General features: G+C 38.5%; 1 protein-coding gene across 4 annotated transcripts in view; it reads right to left on the bottom strand.

The window, feature by feature from the left end:
- Positions 1 to 1,012: 1,012 nt before the first annotated feature.
- Positions 1,013 to 20,604, bottom strand: part of MOSPD2 (motile sperm domain containing 2) — a 62,793-nt gene continuing 43,201 nt past the window's right edge. For all 4 annotated transcript variants that reach the window (XM_075131447.1, XM_075131450.1, XM_075131451.1 and 1 more), the window contains 6 exons: positions 15,754 to 15,866; positions 14,145 to 14,241; positions 12,900 to 12,996; positions 5,984 to 6,113; positions 2,982 to 3,084; positions 1,013 to 2,375 (listed from right to left, as the gene is read on the bottom strand). In XM_075131447.1, the coding sequence (XP_074987548.1) occupies positions 2,229 to 2,375; positions 2,982 to 3,084; positions 5,984 to 6,113; positions 12,900 to 12,996; positions 14,145 to 14,241; positions 15,754 to 15,866 (687 nt within the window). In that variant the 3' untranslated portion in view covers positions 1,013 to 2,228. The remainder of the gene's footprint in view (positions 2,376 to 2,981; positions 3,085 to 5,983; positions 6,114 to 12,899; positions 12,997 to 14,144; positions 14,242 to 15,753; positions 15,867 to 20,604) is intronic.

The following is a 20,604-nucleotide window of genomic DNA, read 5'->3' as shown; positions in this document are numbered from 1 at the left end:
TTTTCCTTATATTTCACAAGTGCATTTATTCCTCTAAAACATATTAAAATAGAAAACATGTTCATCTGATCAATTATACAAAGTAAATACTAAGATAGTATTAAAAATACTGAAAATATATGAAAGCACCAGAACATTAGAATATTTATATTGGCAAAGATTCTAAGAATATATTCCTTGCAATTTTACAATAAAGTGCTACTATATCCAGTCAAAATTAGTGATAAGCATTTTATAAACAGAGTTAGTAAATCTTGTTTCTAATTTACAAAATTACTGTATGTTACCAGAACTCTAGATTATTTTTCCAGAGGATGTTCCATTAAATGCTTTGTTGATGGTGAAATGTTTGGAATATGAAGTATAGGAAAATAATGTAAACAATATGGCTAATGGTAACCTAAGTTTGAATGTATTCAATATTGTAGAAAATAAAAGAACAGCAGAAAGCAAGATGAAGACACCCAGAATAATGAAAAATGAAGAGAACATTGTGATAAAACATGAAGTATGAGTTCATACAGGATAGCTCACCAAGTACGAAGATATTTCTGAAGAAACTTTCCATTTATATAGTACATTTTCAGTAACCTTATTGGATTGATATTCTGCTTCATCAGAATTAGTCTATTAGTTCACTACCTACAATTTTGTAGAATAAAATACTGATCAGTTTTTCTTTTACTTTGTCAATGATGCCACACCTATAATCATTAAAGAGACACTGACATGAGAGAGACAGACACCCAAAGTTTGTCCTGTTTTTTCCCCTTAAATATGTTTTTTGGGGGAACAGTACCTTAAAATATACCATGAACTCTGCAATTATCTTTTCTAATAGATTTAAAAAAATCAAAGCCATCAGCCCAGCACTAATCAAGAGACTTATCCGGACAAGGCAATATGTGGAGAAAACAAGAACCAGATTTCAGTTTTAAGTTTCAAGCATTTATTATAAAGGCTTAGTTTAAAAAAAAAAAAAAGGATTTAAAAATTTATGAAAGATACCATGTCTCCTTTTAGGCTTTTAATTTTTAGATAATTTCAATATAAATATTTACAGAAATGAGTACAAAGAATCTTTGCTAGAATAAATTCTCACTCATTTTATAGATCATTCCTAAAATGCTTTCAAAGAAACAGATACTGTATTTTTCATAGTCTAATATATCCAGTCTTTTCCTGACCTGGCTTGTTTCTTCCAAATATTCATGCATGATTGAAGTATATTGCACATCTCTCAGAAATGTTTCCTACATTGATTTTTTTTCTTTTTTTAGCTTTTATTTGAATCATGCAGTTGACTATTGCTGACCTACTTAACAGCATGTTGCTTGGGAGTTTGAATAAAGAGTTCCTTCTACAACAACATGAAATTAATAAACATTAAAGTAGGGAAATTTAACAGAACAAAATATCTATAATTAATTAGGACAGTGTCTCAACAAAAGTAGTTTTATCAAATGTCTTTGGAATTATGGCAGGCATTTTTTTCTGGGGAATATGGCTAAAAACTGATGCACGATGTATACTGTCTGGCATGAAATATTGATACAATAATTTTACATTCAGAAAAAAAACAAATAAAGAATTAACCATGATAAGGATGCTGTTCTTGAATTTCAAAAAGCATGACCATCTAATTACTGTGTACTATAGGTTCATATGTCCCTATTTTCATATACACTATGTACATTCACACATATCATGTAAGAAAAATCTAACCTGTACTATGTAACTATTTTAATTCTGTAAAAAAATAAAGAGGTTTTTTTAAATACATTTAAGCAGCCTGCCTGCACCTTTCAGTACATCCTGTATGCATGAGAACGAAACAAAACTAAAAAGGTGACATTTAAAAGTACTTCAACCAAAATGAGAAAAATAATATATTCTATGCAGTTTTAAGTTATGTTACATTTAGTCATCTTTTCTGTTTGGTAATATTCAATAACATGTCCAATGAACATAGCTCCTAGCTCTTCGAATATCCTCTTCTTTCTGTACTGTAAGTGTCAAGACAGTTTCAGTAAATTTCTGCGCTCTTGTTGGTCTTTTGTTTCTTCTTTTAACAGCAAATAGTATTACTCAATGTTGTACTTTAGTCTCAAGAGAGCACAGACCTCTCTCGTTTTTGGTAGTTTCAGGGTTTAATGGAGCAGCATTGGATTCTCTCTCTTTTCAACCCAATTAACACAGGCAGCACGTGTAGTACAAAGCATTGTTGTTTAGCATCTCGGAGTGTACAACAGGTAGAAGCAAAAGGCAGCAATAGCAACTAAGAACAATGCTAATACAACTATTAGCTGCTGGAACCAGACACAGCGATCAATCTGCTCTTGAAGTCTCTTATTAACCTGTAATAATTGAGTTAGCTGGAAAAAAAATAGGTTATATGATATTAAATAGCTTTTTACTGAATGAAGTCTCCTATCTCTAGTGATTTTAGCTGTAGGTAACTCTGAGACGCAGTTACAATACTGAATTAGCCAATAGTATATTTTATAAGATACACACAAAAAATCTTCAAGAATTCCTCTATCACAGTGTGCTCCCATAATTTGGATCACATCTGTATAATATATTACTTCAGAGATATAAACAATTCTATTTTGATCTATCTATCTGTAGATAGACAATGTATGTACATATATAAAAAATGACCATTTTCTACTAATCGATAGATAGGAACACTTATATGTGTTACATACCTCAAGTAGTAGAATTACTAAAAGGAATGAGAGTAGTGTGATGGAAGTGGAAAATGTAGTAGAGTTCATTATCTCAAGAATCATTAAAATAATTACGTCACTGTATTTGGTTTACAGTTACTTTGTAGCATTCAATTCCTCCATTGAAAATATTTTCAGTTTTGAACTTGTTTTGTACTGTTTCAATAAATCTTCTACTGCCATTTATAGTGGTAAGCTATTAATCTATAATTCTGTTAAATGACCATTTCTATGAAATAACACTCTTACCTGTAAATGTAAATCTTCATTCGTTTTTGTAGGGATATTAAATGAATTCTCTTTTAATGTCAGAGTAGAAGGCTTGCTACTTTCTACAACATGACATCTTAACCTGTGAAAATTTAAATGCAGTTTATCAATAATATTATGAAGTTTGTTTTAACTAAAACAAAAACATTTAAAGGACAAAAATCCTAAAACACACTTTTCATAAACATATTACAGTTCAATTATTTTACCATTGAATAGATCAATACAACATTGTTATCAAAGATATGATTCTGACCCCCAATGAAGTAGACAGGAGATGGATCATGCCCAAAATACCATGGTTACATTGTGACAGCTTTTGAAGCATGAAGGCAGAACAGGAACAGAATAATCCCTTACAACAGCAATTCTCAACCTATTTACCATTGTTGGCCACATTTGCAGCTCTTTATGCGTTATCTGGCTGCATCCACACAATATACGTTACAGGAATGGCCCTGAGGATGTCACAGACTGCAACTGTATGCTCATTGGGCTGCAAGTGGCCCACAGGCTGCAGGTTGAGAACCACTGCCTCAGAATATATCACTTACCTTTATGCTTTTAACCATTCTGTTACATATACTATATAGATGTTTATAATCCAAGATTCAGTACTAAAGAAATGTTTCATTTATGTTAAGTATAAAATATTTAGAGAAAGCAGAAACAGAATTTCAAAGCATGCCTAAATATACATAGTTATCAGCTTCAAGACATGGTTTACAATAACAAGATTAGAAAAGTTACTTGAGAAGAAATAACCATTGCATGCATTTGATGTCACACATGATACTGAAAATTAAAGTATTTTATAAAACACAGCAAGAACCATTTTGGAAACACTTAAGACCATTTAGAGAGGAGATGGATGCATTTATTTGCCTGGGGGGGGGGGGGGGAGGGAGAGAATCAAGCTTATCAAGAGAAGAAAAGGAGTACTTGTGGCACCTTAGAGACTAACAAATTTATTTGAGCATAAGCTCACTTCATCAGATGCATTCAGTAGCTCACGAAAGCTTATGCTCAAATAAATTTGTTAGTCTCTAAGGTGCCACAAGTACTCCTTTTCTTTTTGCAAATACAGACTAACACAACTGCTATTCTGAAACTTATCAAGAGACTTTCTTTCAGTCTTCTTATGTGAGAAGAATGGAAATACTAAAACTTTTTAGAGAAGAATAACGCAGAATAAAAAGGACAGAATGCTTTGGAATAACTTGATTTTGAAAAAACAAAATGCTAACTGGCTTCCTCTGGGAGAGGACTTAACAAGATGGAGCTATTAATCTGCGGCTATAAATATTCAAACAACAATGCATGACTTTAGGTGGGCAATAATGACATGCTCTACTCCACTTGAAATAGGTTTCCTTGAAAACGAAAAGGTCAGCACCATATAAATCTACATGCCACATTCCACATTACTGGATCAAGCACATTTCAGAACATCTTGCTTCCTGGTGCCTTCATTTGTATTGGTTTATTAGTCAAGTATCCCTTGAAGGCTGTTGTGGCAGCTTTAATATAGTCAAGCAATTTCTCACTATTGCTCAATGGCCTACCCTAACAAAATACCAGTGTTTAAGCAAGAAAGCATTTACTTACATTTTACAAACTCAGTGTGCAAATGCACACAGTTTACCTTTCAGTATGTGTAAACAAAAATGATCTAAAAATTGTGTCATGTTTTCCTATACAGAACTTTATACTTTTCTTTGGGGATTTTGGAAGAATCTACCCTTACAAGATTTGTATTTTGAAAAAAAGAAGCTAAAATGTGAGAAATAAATCGCACAATTCCTTGAAAAGTGACAATGCTTTTATACTTTCCAGAAAGAATGAGTTTACTAAATGACAGAGCAATAGTAAATGTACCTAATGGTTGCATTTATGAACTGCCTAATTATTATAAGATAGTCTCTTATGAGCATCTATGTATCATTTTGAATTACATAGTTAGGTTCAACATTTACATCTCAAACATATACGAGCTGGAAAAACAGATTTAATTAAACAAAAAAGCAATTTAGTAAAACATGAACTTCAATAAAGAGGCGGGAACATATAATGGAGAGTTATTAGGTTGTAATGCCCTAACAAACTTGCCAGTTTTATTAAAGCCAAGTGCTTCCGTCCTCCAGACTTTACTTTAATTGCTGTTAACTTTTTCCAACATTCATACTGTAGGATGAAATTTTCCAGCCCCGTTTTCTACTAGAGAATGAATGTTTTGAGATATTCTTTTTAGTGTACTGGTGAAAACGGATTTGGATTTAGCTAAATTCTGAAAGTTCTAAGTGAAAATGTATGTTACGTTATGCAGAACATACTTTTCCAAGTATGTGTAGAAGAGCAGTTGTTAGTAAGGGTAATTAAGGTGTGCATGAAATAAAGTGGAGTTCTGGAGAAGCTTTGCATCATGGATTAATGTATACACTCATTAAAGCAGGTCTGGAGGCTCTGCAGGAGACATTTCTACTAGTGCATGTCTGATGGGGGAAAAGAGCATTCTAACATTGACTAAAAATATTTCTATATTACCTAATTCTTCTATTTGCTGTTTAGAAAACACCTAAGAAATTGTACAACCTCCTCCCCGCCCTTAAAAAAACCCACTATCAAGAGAATGTTGAACTGAAGTTCTAATGTAAAAAGTGATTATATAAAAATAGCACTTTCTTACTCAGCATATCTACTCTATGTAGTAACATCTGTTAACTGTTGTTACAAAAGTATTTTTTCCTATTGCTGCTTTACTCATGTTAACACTTAACAGTGTGAGAGTTCAGTTCTATTACAGCTTATGCATCAATAACAAAGTCCCAATCAGTTTTACCTGTAGAACCCACTGCACGCAATGGGGATGAACAGGGGTCACCAAGAGCATAATTCAGCTTATAGAATCTTTAATACTGATGATGATGCACAAATAAATACAAAACCCACATAAGAAAGCTTTAAGCCAACTATATGCTTACCTATGTTCCATCACTTTGTTTCTAGGGACTTCTTTCCAAAACTGAGCTAATTCTGGCACACCTGCTCCAGAAAACTGGTCCATTTCTGCTGCCATTATCAGGAAACGGTCCTGCAGGGAAGCGGCAAAACCTACCCTCAACCAAAAAAATCCAAAACAATAAATTTAGCAGAGGTTGTATATATACACACTAAACATCACTTTTACCTCTCTAGGAAGGAAATTAAAAAGTAATTTTAGTTACTAAGGAAAATGTGAACTGTGCAGTTCAAGTAAATTTAACAGAACAGCACAAATACTAGAAAGAGGAGGTTACTTACCTGTAACTGGAAGTTCTTTGAGATGTGTGGTTCCTGTGTGTATGCCACACGTGAGCGTTCACGCGCGCCATGCACCTCAGTCCAGAAGTGTTTCTTAGCAGTGTCCATTGACCTGCACGTGCACAGGGAGTCTCCTCATGGCTCCCACAAGGAGGGTATAAGATGTAGTGCAGGTCGACGCCATTCCAGTTTCCCCTCTTATCATTACAAAATCCAGTTCGAAGCAGAGGGGATGGAGGGTGGGTAGTGGACTACAGAGAGGACCAAACATCTCGAAGAACCTCCAGTTACAGAAAAGTAACCTTTTCTTCGTTGAGTGATGGTCCTTATGTGTATTCCACATGTGGGCATCTTGTGAGCAATGATTAGCACAAAGGTGGGTGTGAGGATACTAATGGCACTGCGGTCTGTAGTATGGCATTGCTCATGGCTGTGTCTGTTGCGGCCACTTGTATTATGGCGTAGTGTGCCGTGAAAGTGTGGACACCACGCTGCAGCTTGACAGATGTCTTGCCAGAACAGATCCGCCAGTGAGGCTGAGGAGGCGACCTGTGCCCGTGTAGAAAGAACCATGACTCTGCCTGGCGGTGTTAGCTGGAGCGTTTGTAGCATTTGAGGATGCGCTCCAAGACCCATTTGGAGATGGGCTGGGATGAGAGGGCTTGTCCCTTTGACCTTTTGGCAATGGCCACCAGTAGTTTAAGTGATTTTTGAAATGGTCCAGTCCTGTGGAGGAAGGACACTAGTGTGCATCAGACATCGAGGGAGTGCAGGGCCTTGTCAGCGGGTAGGCGTGTGGCTTCGGGCAGAATACTGGGAAGTGGATGGACTGATGGAGGTGGAACTCAGATACCACTTTTGGAAGGAATTTGGGGTGGAGCTGTAAGAACATCCTGTCCTTGTGGAATATTGCGGGGGGGGGAGGGTCTGCTATCATGGCTGCAAGCTCACTGACTTGTCTGGTCAGGGTTATGGCTACCAACAATGCCACTTTCATGGAGAAGTGGGAGAAAGAGTATGTGGCCATTGGTTCAAAGGGTGGTCTCGTGAGGGCGAAGAGAACAAGATTTAGGTCCCATGATGGTGTGAGCTTCAGCACTAGTGGAAAGGTGCTAAATAATCCTTTCATAAAGTGGACAGTGATATGGTGCATAAACCCAGAGGAATGGGTGGTGTTGCACATACTGATGAGTGTTCGAGATGTTTGGGTGCCCAGGTGACCATCCGTACCATTGGGTCCCGTTGGTGCCTGGCCTTACCCTGCCTCTGCAGTATCTTGGGTACTGGTCCAGCTAGATCTACATGTGACATCTCTCCCGACTCGGATCGAGGAGGAAACGCTGAGCTTGAGAGCAATTCTTTGCAGAGACCTGGCTTTTGTGCCTGTGAGAGTTTTTTGCTCTCGTATCAGGACTTGTCCCTAGCCTATGGTACCACCAGCTCTGAGGCGAGCACTGTGCTTGGAGGGGGCACTCACTGCTGGTGGTGGCCGCTATACGGGGGTTGGGAGGGTCTCCTGGGCCAGGATCTGAGTGAGCCTGGGGACGCATGGCCTCCTCCATAAGATATTTGCGGAGGCGGAGTTCATGGGCTTCCCTGGTCCTGGGAGGGAAGGACTTACAGAGGGTTCAGCGTGCCACGGTGTGTGCCTCATCCAGGCAGTAGAGGCATGGCTTTGCTTGACACTCACACAGATAAAGCGTGGGTAGAAGACACAGTTTTTGAAGATCCTGGGCATAGTGCCTGAGGTGGGGTGGAGGGGGATGCGGTTCCCGAACAGGGACGAGAACTACTATATTAAATTACACTACATAAGAACATAAGACTGGCCTTACTGGGTCAGATCAAAGGTCCATCTAGCCCAGTATCCTGTCTTCTGACAGTGGCCAATGCCAGGTGCCCCAGAGGGAATCAACAGATCAGGTAATCATCAAGTGATCCAACCCCTGTCGCCCATTCCCAGCTTCTGGCAAACAGAGGCCAGGGACACCATCCCTGCCCATCCCGGCTAATAGCCATTGATGGACCTATCCTCCATGAATTTATCTAGGTTTTTTTTTTTTTTTTTTAACCCTGTTATAGTCTTGGCCTTCACAACATCCTCTGGCAAAGAGTTCCATGGGCTGACTGTAAGTTGTCTGAAAAAATACTTCTTTTTGTTTGTTTTAAATCTGCTGCCTATTAATTTCATTTGGTGACCCCTAGTTCTTTTGTTATGAGCAGGAGTAAATAACACTTCCTTATTTACTTTCTCCACACCAGTCATGATTTTACAGACTTCTATCATATCCCTCTTTAGTCATCTCTTTTCCAAGCTGAAAAGTCCCAGTCTTATTAATGTCTCCTCATATAGAAGTCATTCCACATCCCTAATATTTTTTTTTGCCCTTTTCTGAACCTTGTCTAATTCCAATATATCTTTTTTGAGATGGGGCGACCACATCTGCACACAGTATTCAAGATGTGGGCGTACCATGGATTTATAGAGAGGCAATATGATCTTTTCTGTATTATCAACAATCCCTTTCTTAATGAATCCCAACATTCTGTTCGTTTTTTTGACTGCGACTGCACACTGAGTGGATGTTTTCAGAGAACTATCCACAATGACTCCAAGATCTCTTTCTTGAGTGGTAACAGCTAATTTAGACCGCATCATTTTATATGTATACTTGGGATTATGCTTTCCAATGTGCCTTACTTTGCATTTATCAACACTGAATTTCATCTGCCATTTTGTTGCCCAGTCACCCACGTTTGAGAGACCTTTTTGTAGCTCTTCGCAGTCTCCTTGGGACTTAAGTATCTTGAGTAGTTTTGCATCATCTGCAAATTTTGCCACCTCATTGTTTACCCCTTTTTCCAGATCATTTATGAATATGTTGAACAGTACAGACCCCTGTGGGGACACCACTATTTACCTCTCTCCATTCTGAAAACTGACCATTTATTCCTACCCTTTTTTCCTATCTTTTAACCAGTTACCAATCCATGAGAGGACCTTCCCTCTTATCCCATGACAGCTTATTTTGCTTAAGAGCCTTTGGTGAGTGACCTTGTCCAAGGGTTTCTGAAAATCTAAGTACACTATATTCACTGGATCTCCCTTGTCCACATGCTTGTTGAACCCCTTAAAGAATTCTAGTAGATTGTTGAGGGATGATTTCCCTTTACAAAAACCATGTTGACTCTTCCCCAACAAATCATGTTCATCTATATGTCTGACAGTTTTTTTCGTTACTATAGTGTCAACCAGTTTGCCCGGTACTGAAGTCAGGCTTATCAGCTTGTAATTGCTGGGATCACCTCCGGAACCCTTTTTAAAAATTGGCGTCACAGTAGCTAACCTCCAGTCATTTGGTACAGAAGCTGATCTACATGATAGGTTACAAACTACACTTAGTAGTTCTGCAATTTCATATTTGAGTTCCTTCAGAACTCTTGGGTGAATACCATCTGGTCCTGGTGACTTACTGTTTAGTTTATCAATTTGTTCCAAAACCTCCTCTAATGACACCTCAATTTGAGACAGTTCCTCAAATTTTTCCACCTAAAAAGAATAGCTCAGGTTTGGGAATCTACCTCACATCCTCAGCCGTGAAGACCAATGCAAAGAATTTATTTAGTTTCTCAGCGATGGCCTTATCGTCCTTGAGTGCTCCTTTAATATCTTGATCGTTCAGTGGCCCCACTAATTGTTTAGCAGGCTTCCTGCTTCTGATGTACTTAAATTTTTTTTGCTATCACTTTTTGAGTCTTTAGGTAGCTGTTCTTCAAATTTTTTTTGGCCTTCCTAATTATATTTTTACACTTCATTTGCTAGAGTTTATGCTCCTTTCTATTTTCCTCACTAAGATTTAACTTCTACTTTTTAAAGGCTGCCTTTTTGCCTCTGACTGCTTCTTTTACTTTGTTGTTTAGCCATGGTGGCACTTTTTTGGTTCTCTTACTATGTTTTTTAATTTGGGGGTACACATTTAAGTTGAGCCTCTATTATGATGTCTTTAAAAAGTTTCCATGTAGCTTGCAGGGATTTCACTTTTGGCACTTTTAATTTCTGTTTTACTAACTTGCTCATTTTTGTGTAGTCCCCCTTTCTAAAATTAAATGCTACAGTGTTGGGCTGCTGTGGTATTTTCCCCGCCACAGGGATGTTAAATTTAATTATATTACAGGCACTATTACCAAACGGTCCAGCTCTTGGACCAGATCCTGTGCGCCACTTAAGACTAAATCAAGAATTGCCTTGCCTCTTGTGGGTTCCAGGACTAGCTGCTCCAAGAAGCAGTTATTTAAGGTGTGAAGAAAATTTTATTTTTGCATCCCATCTTGAGGTGACATGTACCCAGACAATATGGGGATAGTTGAAATTCCCCATTATTATTGAGGTTTTTTTTAAATTTTTATAGCTTTTCTAATCTCCCTGAGCATTTCACAGTCACTATTACCATCCTGGTCAGGTGCTCAGTAATAGGCCCCTACTGCTATATTCTTATTATTAGAGCATGGAATTGCTATCCATAGCGATTCTATGGTACAGTTTGATTCATTTAAGATTTTTACTTCATTTGGTTCTTTCACATATAGTACCACTCCCCTACCAGCCTGACCTGTTCTGTCCTTCTGATATATTTTGTACCCTGGTATTACTGTGTCCCATTAATTACCCTCATTCCACCAAGTTACTGCGATGCCTATTATATCAGTATCCTCATTTAATATAAGGCATTCTAGGTCACCCATCTTATTAGACTTCTAGCATTTGTATAAAAGCACTTTTAAAAACTTGTCACTTTTTAGCTGTCTGACATTACATGATGTAATTGAATGGGACTCTTTTTTCATATGACTGTTTCTCTTCAGATCCTACCCGTATTTTATCATCTTCAATTCTCTCCTCCTTACTAGGAGGTAGAGAATCTCCATTAATAGATCCTCCCCTAAGGGATGTCTCCTGAGTAGTCCTACCTAAGGTTAAGGGTTGATGGGTGGTAAAGGGCTTGGGGATCAAAGCCTCATTAAGAAGCTGTCAGCCTTGCCTAGTACTATAAGTTAACTTATCTACTTATACTAACAAAATTATTTACATACTATATACAAAGTAAAATCACTCTCTTAGCAGCATGAAGGAACAGGGCTTCCGACTGAGGCCATGCAGCGGTAAGAGGGAACTGGAGTGGTATCAACCCACACCTCCTCTTATACCCGACCTGGGAGCCATGAGGAGACTCACTATGCACTTGTAGGTCAATGGACACTGCTAAGAAACACTTCCAGACTCAGGAGCATGGCATGAATGTGCACCCACATGTGGAATACACACAGGGACTATCACGTGAAGAAGATAGGTATACTGCAACTACAATAGGTATCAAAAACTTGTGAAGTCACACAGGAGAAAACATATTAAACTGTAGGAATTAAAATTTTCCAAATGGAGACTATTTAGCTAAACTGCAACATGAAAACCTATGCTAACTAACAATTCAAAACGTATTTGTTGCTGTTTCACAAAATGGACTTGTTCAATTTGGTAAGGTTTGTAAAAAAGCAGCTGGATAGCAATAGAAGCATAAGACAACAAACTAACACCACTTTTAGTGGATTTATGGTATAATTTGACATAATTACCCTTAGCAAAATTATTTCACCATGTGGACCTTTTGAGATTAAAAAGAAAATTAAACATAATGATGCATTTTTAATTAGGAATGTTTTAAATGAGAACTCATTTGGAGACATATCTAGCAATGTCTTATGGAAATATAAAGAATGAATTTAGTATTCACTCATGCTAAACATTCCTCTCTAAAATTTGTTAAAAGATTCCATATTATTTAATTATAAAAGAGCTAACAAAGCAGAAAGATGCAACTGCTCTTTGTAGAAATGTATTCCCAAAGCTACTTACAGTTTACTTCCATAACACAAAATATGAATTTTTTCTTTTCCATCAAATATCAGTAAGCAGTACAATTTCAGTATAATTACAAATCACATGGATGAAATATTAACACTGTTATCTGTACTGAATGAAATAAATTGTGTGTGTTTGTTCAACTTCTCCAGAAGCCAACCTCATTTTCATTGTTTCACACTCAAAAACCTGGCACTTTGGTAAAAAGACAGAACTACTGTTAATCGCATTAGTGATTAACAGAACACTTCTCTACTGGATGAAGAAAATAATTCAAACCAAATCAACTCAATATACATCTCTAAATATGATGCTTATTTTAAATCCTTCACTAGGGACTACTGCAACAGATTGAAACAGCCTTCAGCCATTCTTGTAGTTTTCAGCCTGACTTGGGCCCACCCAATTTTAGCAGCAGAAAGCTTGGATAATGAAGCAGTGTCAGCTGAGATACGACAGCAATACCAAGGGGAAAGAAATGCAGTTTGGGTGTCTTGTTATGTTAAGTAAATCTCCATGGCTAGTCCACTGCTCTTCTAGCAGCTCCCAAAGCTCACGGTGCCAGGAGGTGTGGCCCACAACGAAGTATAGATAGAGGCCAACTCAAAGAAGAGCTGTTAATTATGCATGTACCGCCTGTAGACTTGTTTGAAAATTGTGTTCTATGAGTTTTTACTTACCACCATGGAGGGATACTACTATGTCTACTGATGTACCAGGTTCACAGCTACTATTACTTGGTTTAACTCTATACTTGTCAGGAGCAGTTGTTCTCACCTAAAAATAAAAACAAGCAAGTATATGTCAGAGTTTAAACACATTCTGCCTACCAGCTCTGTAACTGCTAAATTTACAAAAAAGAAGCGATGAGACAGAGAGTTTGGTGTTCCTGAAATGTTAACAGCCCTCTATTCTTGCCAAAAGATGGAGTAACAAAGACAATAGATTTAAAAAACAAAAACACACCCAACACCCTTTTCCTGTTTGGGTGGAAACATTAGCTTCTAAGTCTACTATTTCTTCCTCTATCAGTTTTGTCCTTCCCTATTTGGTAAAGACTGATTTTTTCTCTCTTGTTTTTCATAAATAAAACTAAAACAACAAAAATACTGAACGTAATACTTGTGAAAGTTGCTAGTCTGACAACTTTGAATCCTGAATCATGTATATATGCAGACAACATATACGAAGTGGTGGTAAACCAAGTCTATGCATACTTAAATTCATTTAATTTCCTGCATTCCTAAAAATATGGCTACTGAGTTGAACATGAAACAGAGACTGTACTTATTCCTCTGAAGATGATCTACTGAGGAATGGATTTTTCAGCAGCTTCGACACAGTTGATCACAAAGTGCTGATGACTTGTTCATGGAATAAACAATAAAAAGTGATCATGTACATAGTGGTTCCCCCTTCGTTCTTTTTAGGGAGGATCCAGAAAATCATGAGGTAAAATATTTAATCATTCCTAAATCCTCTTTCATATGGGGTTCTTTTATGGATTTATGCTGTTGACCATCGTGTTTGGTGTTGGTTTCATATGTGACAAATGCAGGCAAAGGTTTGTTTTAATTTCTATAATCTGCTCCCAGACATAACACTGGATGAAACATAAAATATTAGATGACCTACAAAACCTTCAATAAAATAGTCCATTTTTTCCTCTGAATACTAAAATGGAAAAGAAAGAGACCATGGGGGGGGGGGGGGGAGAAGAAGATCTGGCAATGGCTGGACACCCCAATATGTGTAAGTATACCACCCTTTCATTATTTTTACTGTTAATTATCTCATTTGACCTTTATTCCATGAAAGATTTGGGACTTTAAACAAAATCTGCCACAACAAATTTATATTTCTAAACAAATGAAAAGCATGTGGACAGCAAAACAAAACAACGTCTGGACACAAATAATATTTACCTTAAAGGCCACTACATTTTTAGTCACATTTGTCAGAACAATCAAGCATTTTTTTTCTCCAATTTCTTTGGATCCAAAAAATAGTTCTTCTGCCGGACTAATTGACAATAAAATAAGAATAATGTTTATACAAATTTTCATTGAGCAAAATCCACTATTTTAAAACACAAATAATATCTCTCCATCATTTACCGTAACACAAATCTGAGTTTATAGCAACAGAAAAAAAAAGTGCTTTCTATCCACCAGTTACAGTCACTGTAAATTAAGTTCTCCACAGGCAAGCTGCCACAATATTCTGCAGCATGTTTAAATTTGCTAGAATCCAAAGCTGGTAACAGTAAAAAGCGTACGTGCTTTCTGTGCGCGCGCACTAGGAACTAAAGGTTTGTCTCTCTCCCTCCCCTAAGATTAGTCACTTAACTCTTGATTTTAGTTTTCATAGAATATCAGGGTTGGAAGGGACCTCAGGAGGTCATCTAGTCCAACCCCCTGCTCAAAAGCAGAACCAATCCCCAATTAAATCATCCCAGCCAGGGCTTTGTCAAGCTGGACCTTAAAAACCCCAAAGGAAGGGGATTCCACCACCTCCCTAGGTAACCCAGTCCAGCGCTTCGCCACCCTCCTAGTGAAAAAGTTTTTCCTAATATACAACCTAAACCTCCCCCACTGCACCTTGCGACCATTACTCCTTGTTCTGTCATCTGCTACCACTGAGAACAGTCTAGATCTATCCTCTTTGGAACCCCCTTTCAGGTAGTTGAAAGCAGCTATCAAATCCCCCCTCATTCTTCTTCTCTGCAGACTAAATAATTCCAGTTCCCTAAACCTCTCCTCATAAGTCATGTGCTCCAGCCCCCTAATCGTTTTTGTTGCCCTCCGCTGGACAATTTCCAATTTTTCCACATCCTTCTTGTGGTGTGGGGCCCAAAACTGGACACAGTACTCCAGATGAGGCCTCACCAGTGCTGAATAGAGGGGAACGATCACATCCCTCGATCTACTGGCAATCCTTCTACTTATACAGCCCAAAATGCCATTAGCCTTCTTGGCAACAAGGGCACACTGTTGACTCATATCCAGCTTCTCGTCCACTGTAACTCCTAGGTCCTTTTCTGCAGAACTGCTGCCTAGCCACTCGGTCCCTAGCCTGTAGCAGTGCATGGGATTCTTCCTTCCCAAGTGCAGGACTCTGCACTTGTCCTTGGTGAACCTCATCAGATTTCTTTTGGCCCAATCCCCTAATTTGTCCAGGTCCCTCTGTATCCTATCCCTACCCTCCAGCGTATCTATCACTCCTCCTAGTTTAGTGTCATCTACAAACTTGCTGAGGGTGCAATCCACGCCATCCTCCATATCATTAATGAAGATATTGAACAAAACCGGCCCCAGGATCGACCCTTGGGGCACTCTGCTTGATACTGGCTGCCACTAGACATGGAGTCATTGATCACTACCTGTTAAGCCTGACGATCTAGCCAGCTTTCTATCCACCTTAGAGTCCATTCATCCAGCCCCATACTTCTTGTGGCTTTAAACTGATCAAATTAATTAAGTGAACAATACACAATGCAACAAAGCAAACAAAATTATTATTGCACACTATTACCTTATATGTAATAACGGTCCTTTAAAAACAGTTAATGCTTTCTTTGCATTTTTTGTTTTGGAATCTGTTTTGTCATTCTCTTCTGGTTTGGAAATTTGTTCTACAGAACACACCTGAGTAAAAATAAATCAGAATTATAAAGGAATAAAAAATATGAGTCATACATATTACAATCATGTAGATATTTCTGCAGCACATGTAATGGCAAGATGCTCATTCCACCAAATTTACACGTTACAGACCCTGTTAATCTTTGAGTTCCTTGTAATTTCAATGAATGAAGAATGTATGATGGGTTTGAAACACACGCACACAATCAGGCTTCTAACAAATTATTTATTTTTAGATTTACACACACATATTATACATATGTATGTATGTACGTACGTGCGCACACACACACAGACAAGTTAAAAGCCTGATGCCTCATAGCTTGGAGATTTCTTTAAAACTCTGGACATAGAGCTACCCTAACTTGTTCTAATTTACAAACCACTGGCCTCATCCCTCCAATGCAGAGCAAAACATTCAAACAAATATCCAAATATAACAATGATTAAATATGATGTAGGATAGATAAAATAAACTATGATATTGTATTTAATTACATTTCATGGACTTTGCTAAACTCATCTTTGTGCCTTAGTGTTCAAGATATAAAGCAATCATGGGAATTTAAAAAATGTGATTTGATTAATAAAACTGATGGAAACCTAATGCTGATGATGTGGAACACTGTAGGCACTGCCCTACAAATAATATATATGATGCTTCAAAAGGGGTAATTTACCAAAGCTGAGGGAAATTATGAGCCAAACTGATCTGGATGAAAAGAAAAGTCAGAAGAAGACAAACTCTTTATATAAAACAAGATGTTTTTAAAGTATATTAAAAGTGAAAGAAATCCTAGCGACTATGGGGCTGAAAGGGTACAAGCACCAAGTAATTTTATCTTAAAATTACTAAAAGAAACACAAACCAAATTATCAAAATTGAGACCTGGGAGAAACAAGAATTAAATAGATGGAATTACTACCTAAGTGTTTCTCATGCAATTTGTTCAGAAAAAAAATTCAAAAGATTAACAGCAATTATGAATCATTTCATTATACTAAACTCAGAGGGTAGTCCCACTATTTACCACCAAGAGTTCTCTTTCAAGCACTAGGGAATGCCATGGAAATCGATAACTAAACTTGATTTTGAAATAAAGAAAAATGTTTAAGAATTACGATGACAAAAAGAAAACAAAAAAAAATCAATCAAGAATGAATATGCAAATAAGTTACAACACATAAAAACACATACAGAGGGACCTAGACAAATTGGAGGATTGGGCCAAAAGAAATCTGATGAGGTTCAATAAGGATAAGTGCAGGGTCCTGCACTTAGGAGGGAAGAACCCAATGCACAGCTATAGACTAGGGACCGAATGGCTAGGCAACAGTTCTGCGGAAAAGGACCTAGGGGTGACAGTGGACGAGAAGCTGGATATGAGTCAGCAGTGTGCCCTTGTTGCCCAGAAGGCCAATGGCATTTTGGGATGTATAAGTAGGGGCATAGCGAGCAGATCGAGGGACGTGATCGTTCCCCTCTATTCGACATTGGTGAGGCCTCATCTGGAGTACTGTGTCCAGTTTTGGGCCCCACACTACAAGAAGGATGTGGATAAATTGGAGAGAGTCCAGGGAAGGGCAACAAAAATGATCAGGGGTCTGGAACACATGACTTATGAGGAGAGGCTGAGGGAGCTGGGATTGTTTAGTCTGCAGAAGAGAAGAATGAGGGGGGATTTGATAGCTGCTTTCAACTACCTGAGAGGTGGTTCCAGAGAGGATGGTTCTAGACTATTCAGTGGTGGAAGAGGACAGGACAAGGAGTAATGGTCTCAAGTTGCAGTGGGGGAGGTTTAGGTTGGATATTAGGAAAAAAACTTTTTCACTAGGTGGTGAAACACTGGAATGCGTTACCTAGGGAGGTGGTGGAATCTCCTTCCTAAGAAGTTTTTAAGGTCAGGCTTGACAAAGCCCTGGCTGGGATGATTTAGTTGGGGATTGGTCCTGCTTTGAGCAGGGGGTTGGACTAGATGACCTCCTGAGGTCCCTTCCAACCCTGATATTCTATGATTCTATGAAAAGAAAAGTAAATAAATGAGTGATACAAGGTATTCATGCTTGAAAAGCAACTTTCAGTCTGACATTCTAAAACGAAAGAAAATCAAAATAAAATTCAATTAACTATGTGAAAGGACTAGTATCACAGAAGTGAGTATAAGATTCAAACACCCATGAGAATCAACACTATTCAAATTGATTACTTCTTAGAACACTAAACATATCAAATGGGTGTGTTTCCCATTGAGAGAGACTAACGGTTAAGAAACAGCAACAATTCAATAAACATACTTAAGAACATAGTACCTGAAAACCAAATGTAAATTTAATTAAAGTAAACTAGGTTACAAAACTATGATTCAACTTAATATCAAGAGTCTCAAACTAAATAAAAAATGATAAAATGGGATAATACACTTGAAAGTACTCCCAACTTAAACAAGGCTAGTTAAACAACTAGTGATTCTTAATTGTGTTTTAAGAAACCATAGTTCTAGGACTAATCACAGAATTTAACAAGGTAAATACAAGGTCATGTGACAATTACAATTACATATTGTTTATATACATATGCCTAGCTGAAGATTACAACAATATGAAAGAAGCTGAGGTTCCAATAACTTCATACATATAATACAATTGTTTCAACAGCACGAAATGGATACTTTTAGTTCTGGGTTGTGACATTAATAGGCAAATGTTTAATTTGGTGACAGGGCTAAAACAGTTCATTTTGGAAGAGTGTAAGGTGAAAGCTGAAATTAGCAAACCAAAATTTGGTAAGCTTGAGTTAGGTGCAATGAGGTGCTTTTGTCATTCAGTTTATTTCCATGAGGGATTCTCTATATGAAGGTATGTTTGGTCACAGACAAAACACACACAAAAAGTGTAAGCACGGACAAAATATGATAATTTGGGAATCACCCCAATGTTTGGCTTCTGTTTGATATTATGGATTATGAAATGTTATTAAAAATTGCTACATCATGAATGCTTCACTTTATGAGGATCCACCATTACTGACAGAACATGCACCAGGTGCACTACCGAGGACAAAAGGAAGGTATTTAAGGCTAATGATGGGGCAAAGGAGATGCAGTTTCTCTTATGCATAACAAGGGAAAAGCTACTTCCTCCTCCATTTTAGGGGAGGGTTGTGGCGGTGGTGGTGTTTTTTTAAACAGTGGGAAACTACCAGGAGACAGAACAAAGAAAGCAGCTGAGTAGGAGGGGTTTAAATAAGAAAACACAAAAGAACAGAAGTCAGATTGCAAGAGGAAGCACTGGGTAGGAGGAGACAGCAGTCACAGAAAACGGGGAAGGACTCTCTGAGGAAGAAGCCACCCAACATATGACCACCTGCATGAAGCGGTGAAACTGCCTGCTTTACTGGACAGAGACAGCCCCAAGGAACTCTGACACAAGCCCAAAGAATGCTCTGGAATGGTGAGGAAATTGAGGAAGGGAAAGACATGTACAGTGTTTCTTTTTGTAGACCTGTACTCTTGCCCTTTATATGATTAAGAGCAGTTGCGTTAGGCGATGGGTGTGACTACAAGCTGGGGTGTGACTCACAGTGCACGTCCACAGACTTATGCTAGATCTCATTAAGCTAGCGCGAGTACAAATAGTAGTGTAGCCACAATAGCATGGACAGCAACAGCAGCAAAACAGCTTAGCCATGCCAAGTATGTACCCTCTGGCTTCAAGTGGGTTTTCACTCAGCCCAGCTAAGCTGTACCTCCACTGCCCATGCTATCGCGGCTATGCTACTATCTATACTCATGCTAGCTCATGAGCACTAGTGTGAGTATGCATGCACAAGCTGAGAACCACAGGCTTAGCTTGTAGTGTAGATGTAGCCTTAGGTACTAGGCAAAAGTGCCAGTGTGTGCTGAATGCTTTACAACTACTGTGTTGCCTCTTAAAAGAGTTAAACTAAACCGGAAGCTTCACACCTTTGGGGTGGAGTTTTGGGAGAGGGTGTACTTAAATATGGGGGAGTCTGAAGGGTCAGTGACTTACCCAGGGGATGTAGGCAGCTGGGCAGTGGGTTCCAGACGGAAGGTCCGTGGTCTGAGAGCGTGCCTAGGGACCCCAAGATTGGGGCAGTGGCTGGACTCCACTCAGGCTCTAGAAGATTAAACACCAGGGAATCCAGGGACAGAGACGCTTAAACTCCCTTCACAGTAGTCTGGTGGGTGGCCAGCAAGGGGGGGGCCTGACCGGATCTATGGCAGAATGGTGGCAGTGCTTGGGATTAGTGTAGTAGTACAAGAAGCTTTTAAAAACACTTTTGCAAGGGACTTCACTTCTGCTGTTAGCCTGAAAGCCAGGAGCAGATCTTTCAATTGCCTTGTGTAAAAATAGTTGCCAAATATGAATTAGGAACAGCTCAGGAAAGAGCAGATTCTGAGCCTGTGTGCACAGTGAAGTCTGGCTTCTGCTGATCAGAAAAATTGGGAGTTGGTGGCCGCATTGCACAATATATTATGGGATGGATGGGGCACCTGCTCCAAACCAGGGGCAAGACTAGATCCATTTTTTCCCCCCTACAGGGCAGGCGGGTGATTAAAGAAATTGTGCCATGGACAGTTCCCAAGATGGTCGATAAGACGTAATGGTGATGACGAGAAGCCCAGAGCTGTAGAGGCTGGAGTGAAGACCGCTTGTGAAGGAGAGACAGATGGCGTTGATGGCACTGCTTCACTGTGCCTGGAGGCAGGATGGGACACTC

The sequence above is a fragment of the Caretta caretta genome, chromosome 1 (assembly GCF_965140235.1).
Source record: "Caretta caretta isolate rCarCar2 chromosome 1, rCarCar1.hap1, whole genome shotgun sequence".
NCBI lineage: Eukaryota > Metazoa > Chordata > Testudines > Cheloniidae > Caretta > Caretta caretta.
Note: the sequence above shows the minus strand (reverse complement) of the source record. Positions and strands in the feature narration are given on the sequence as shown.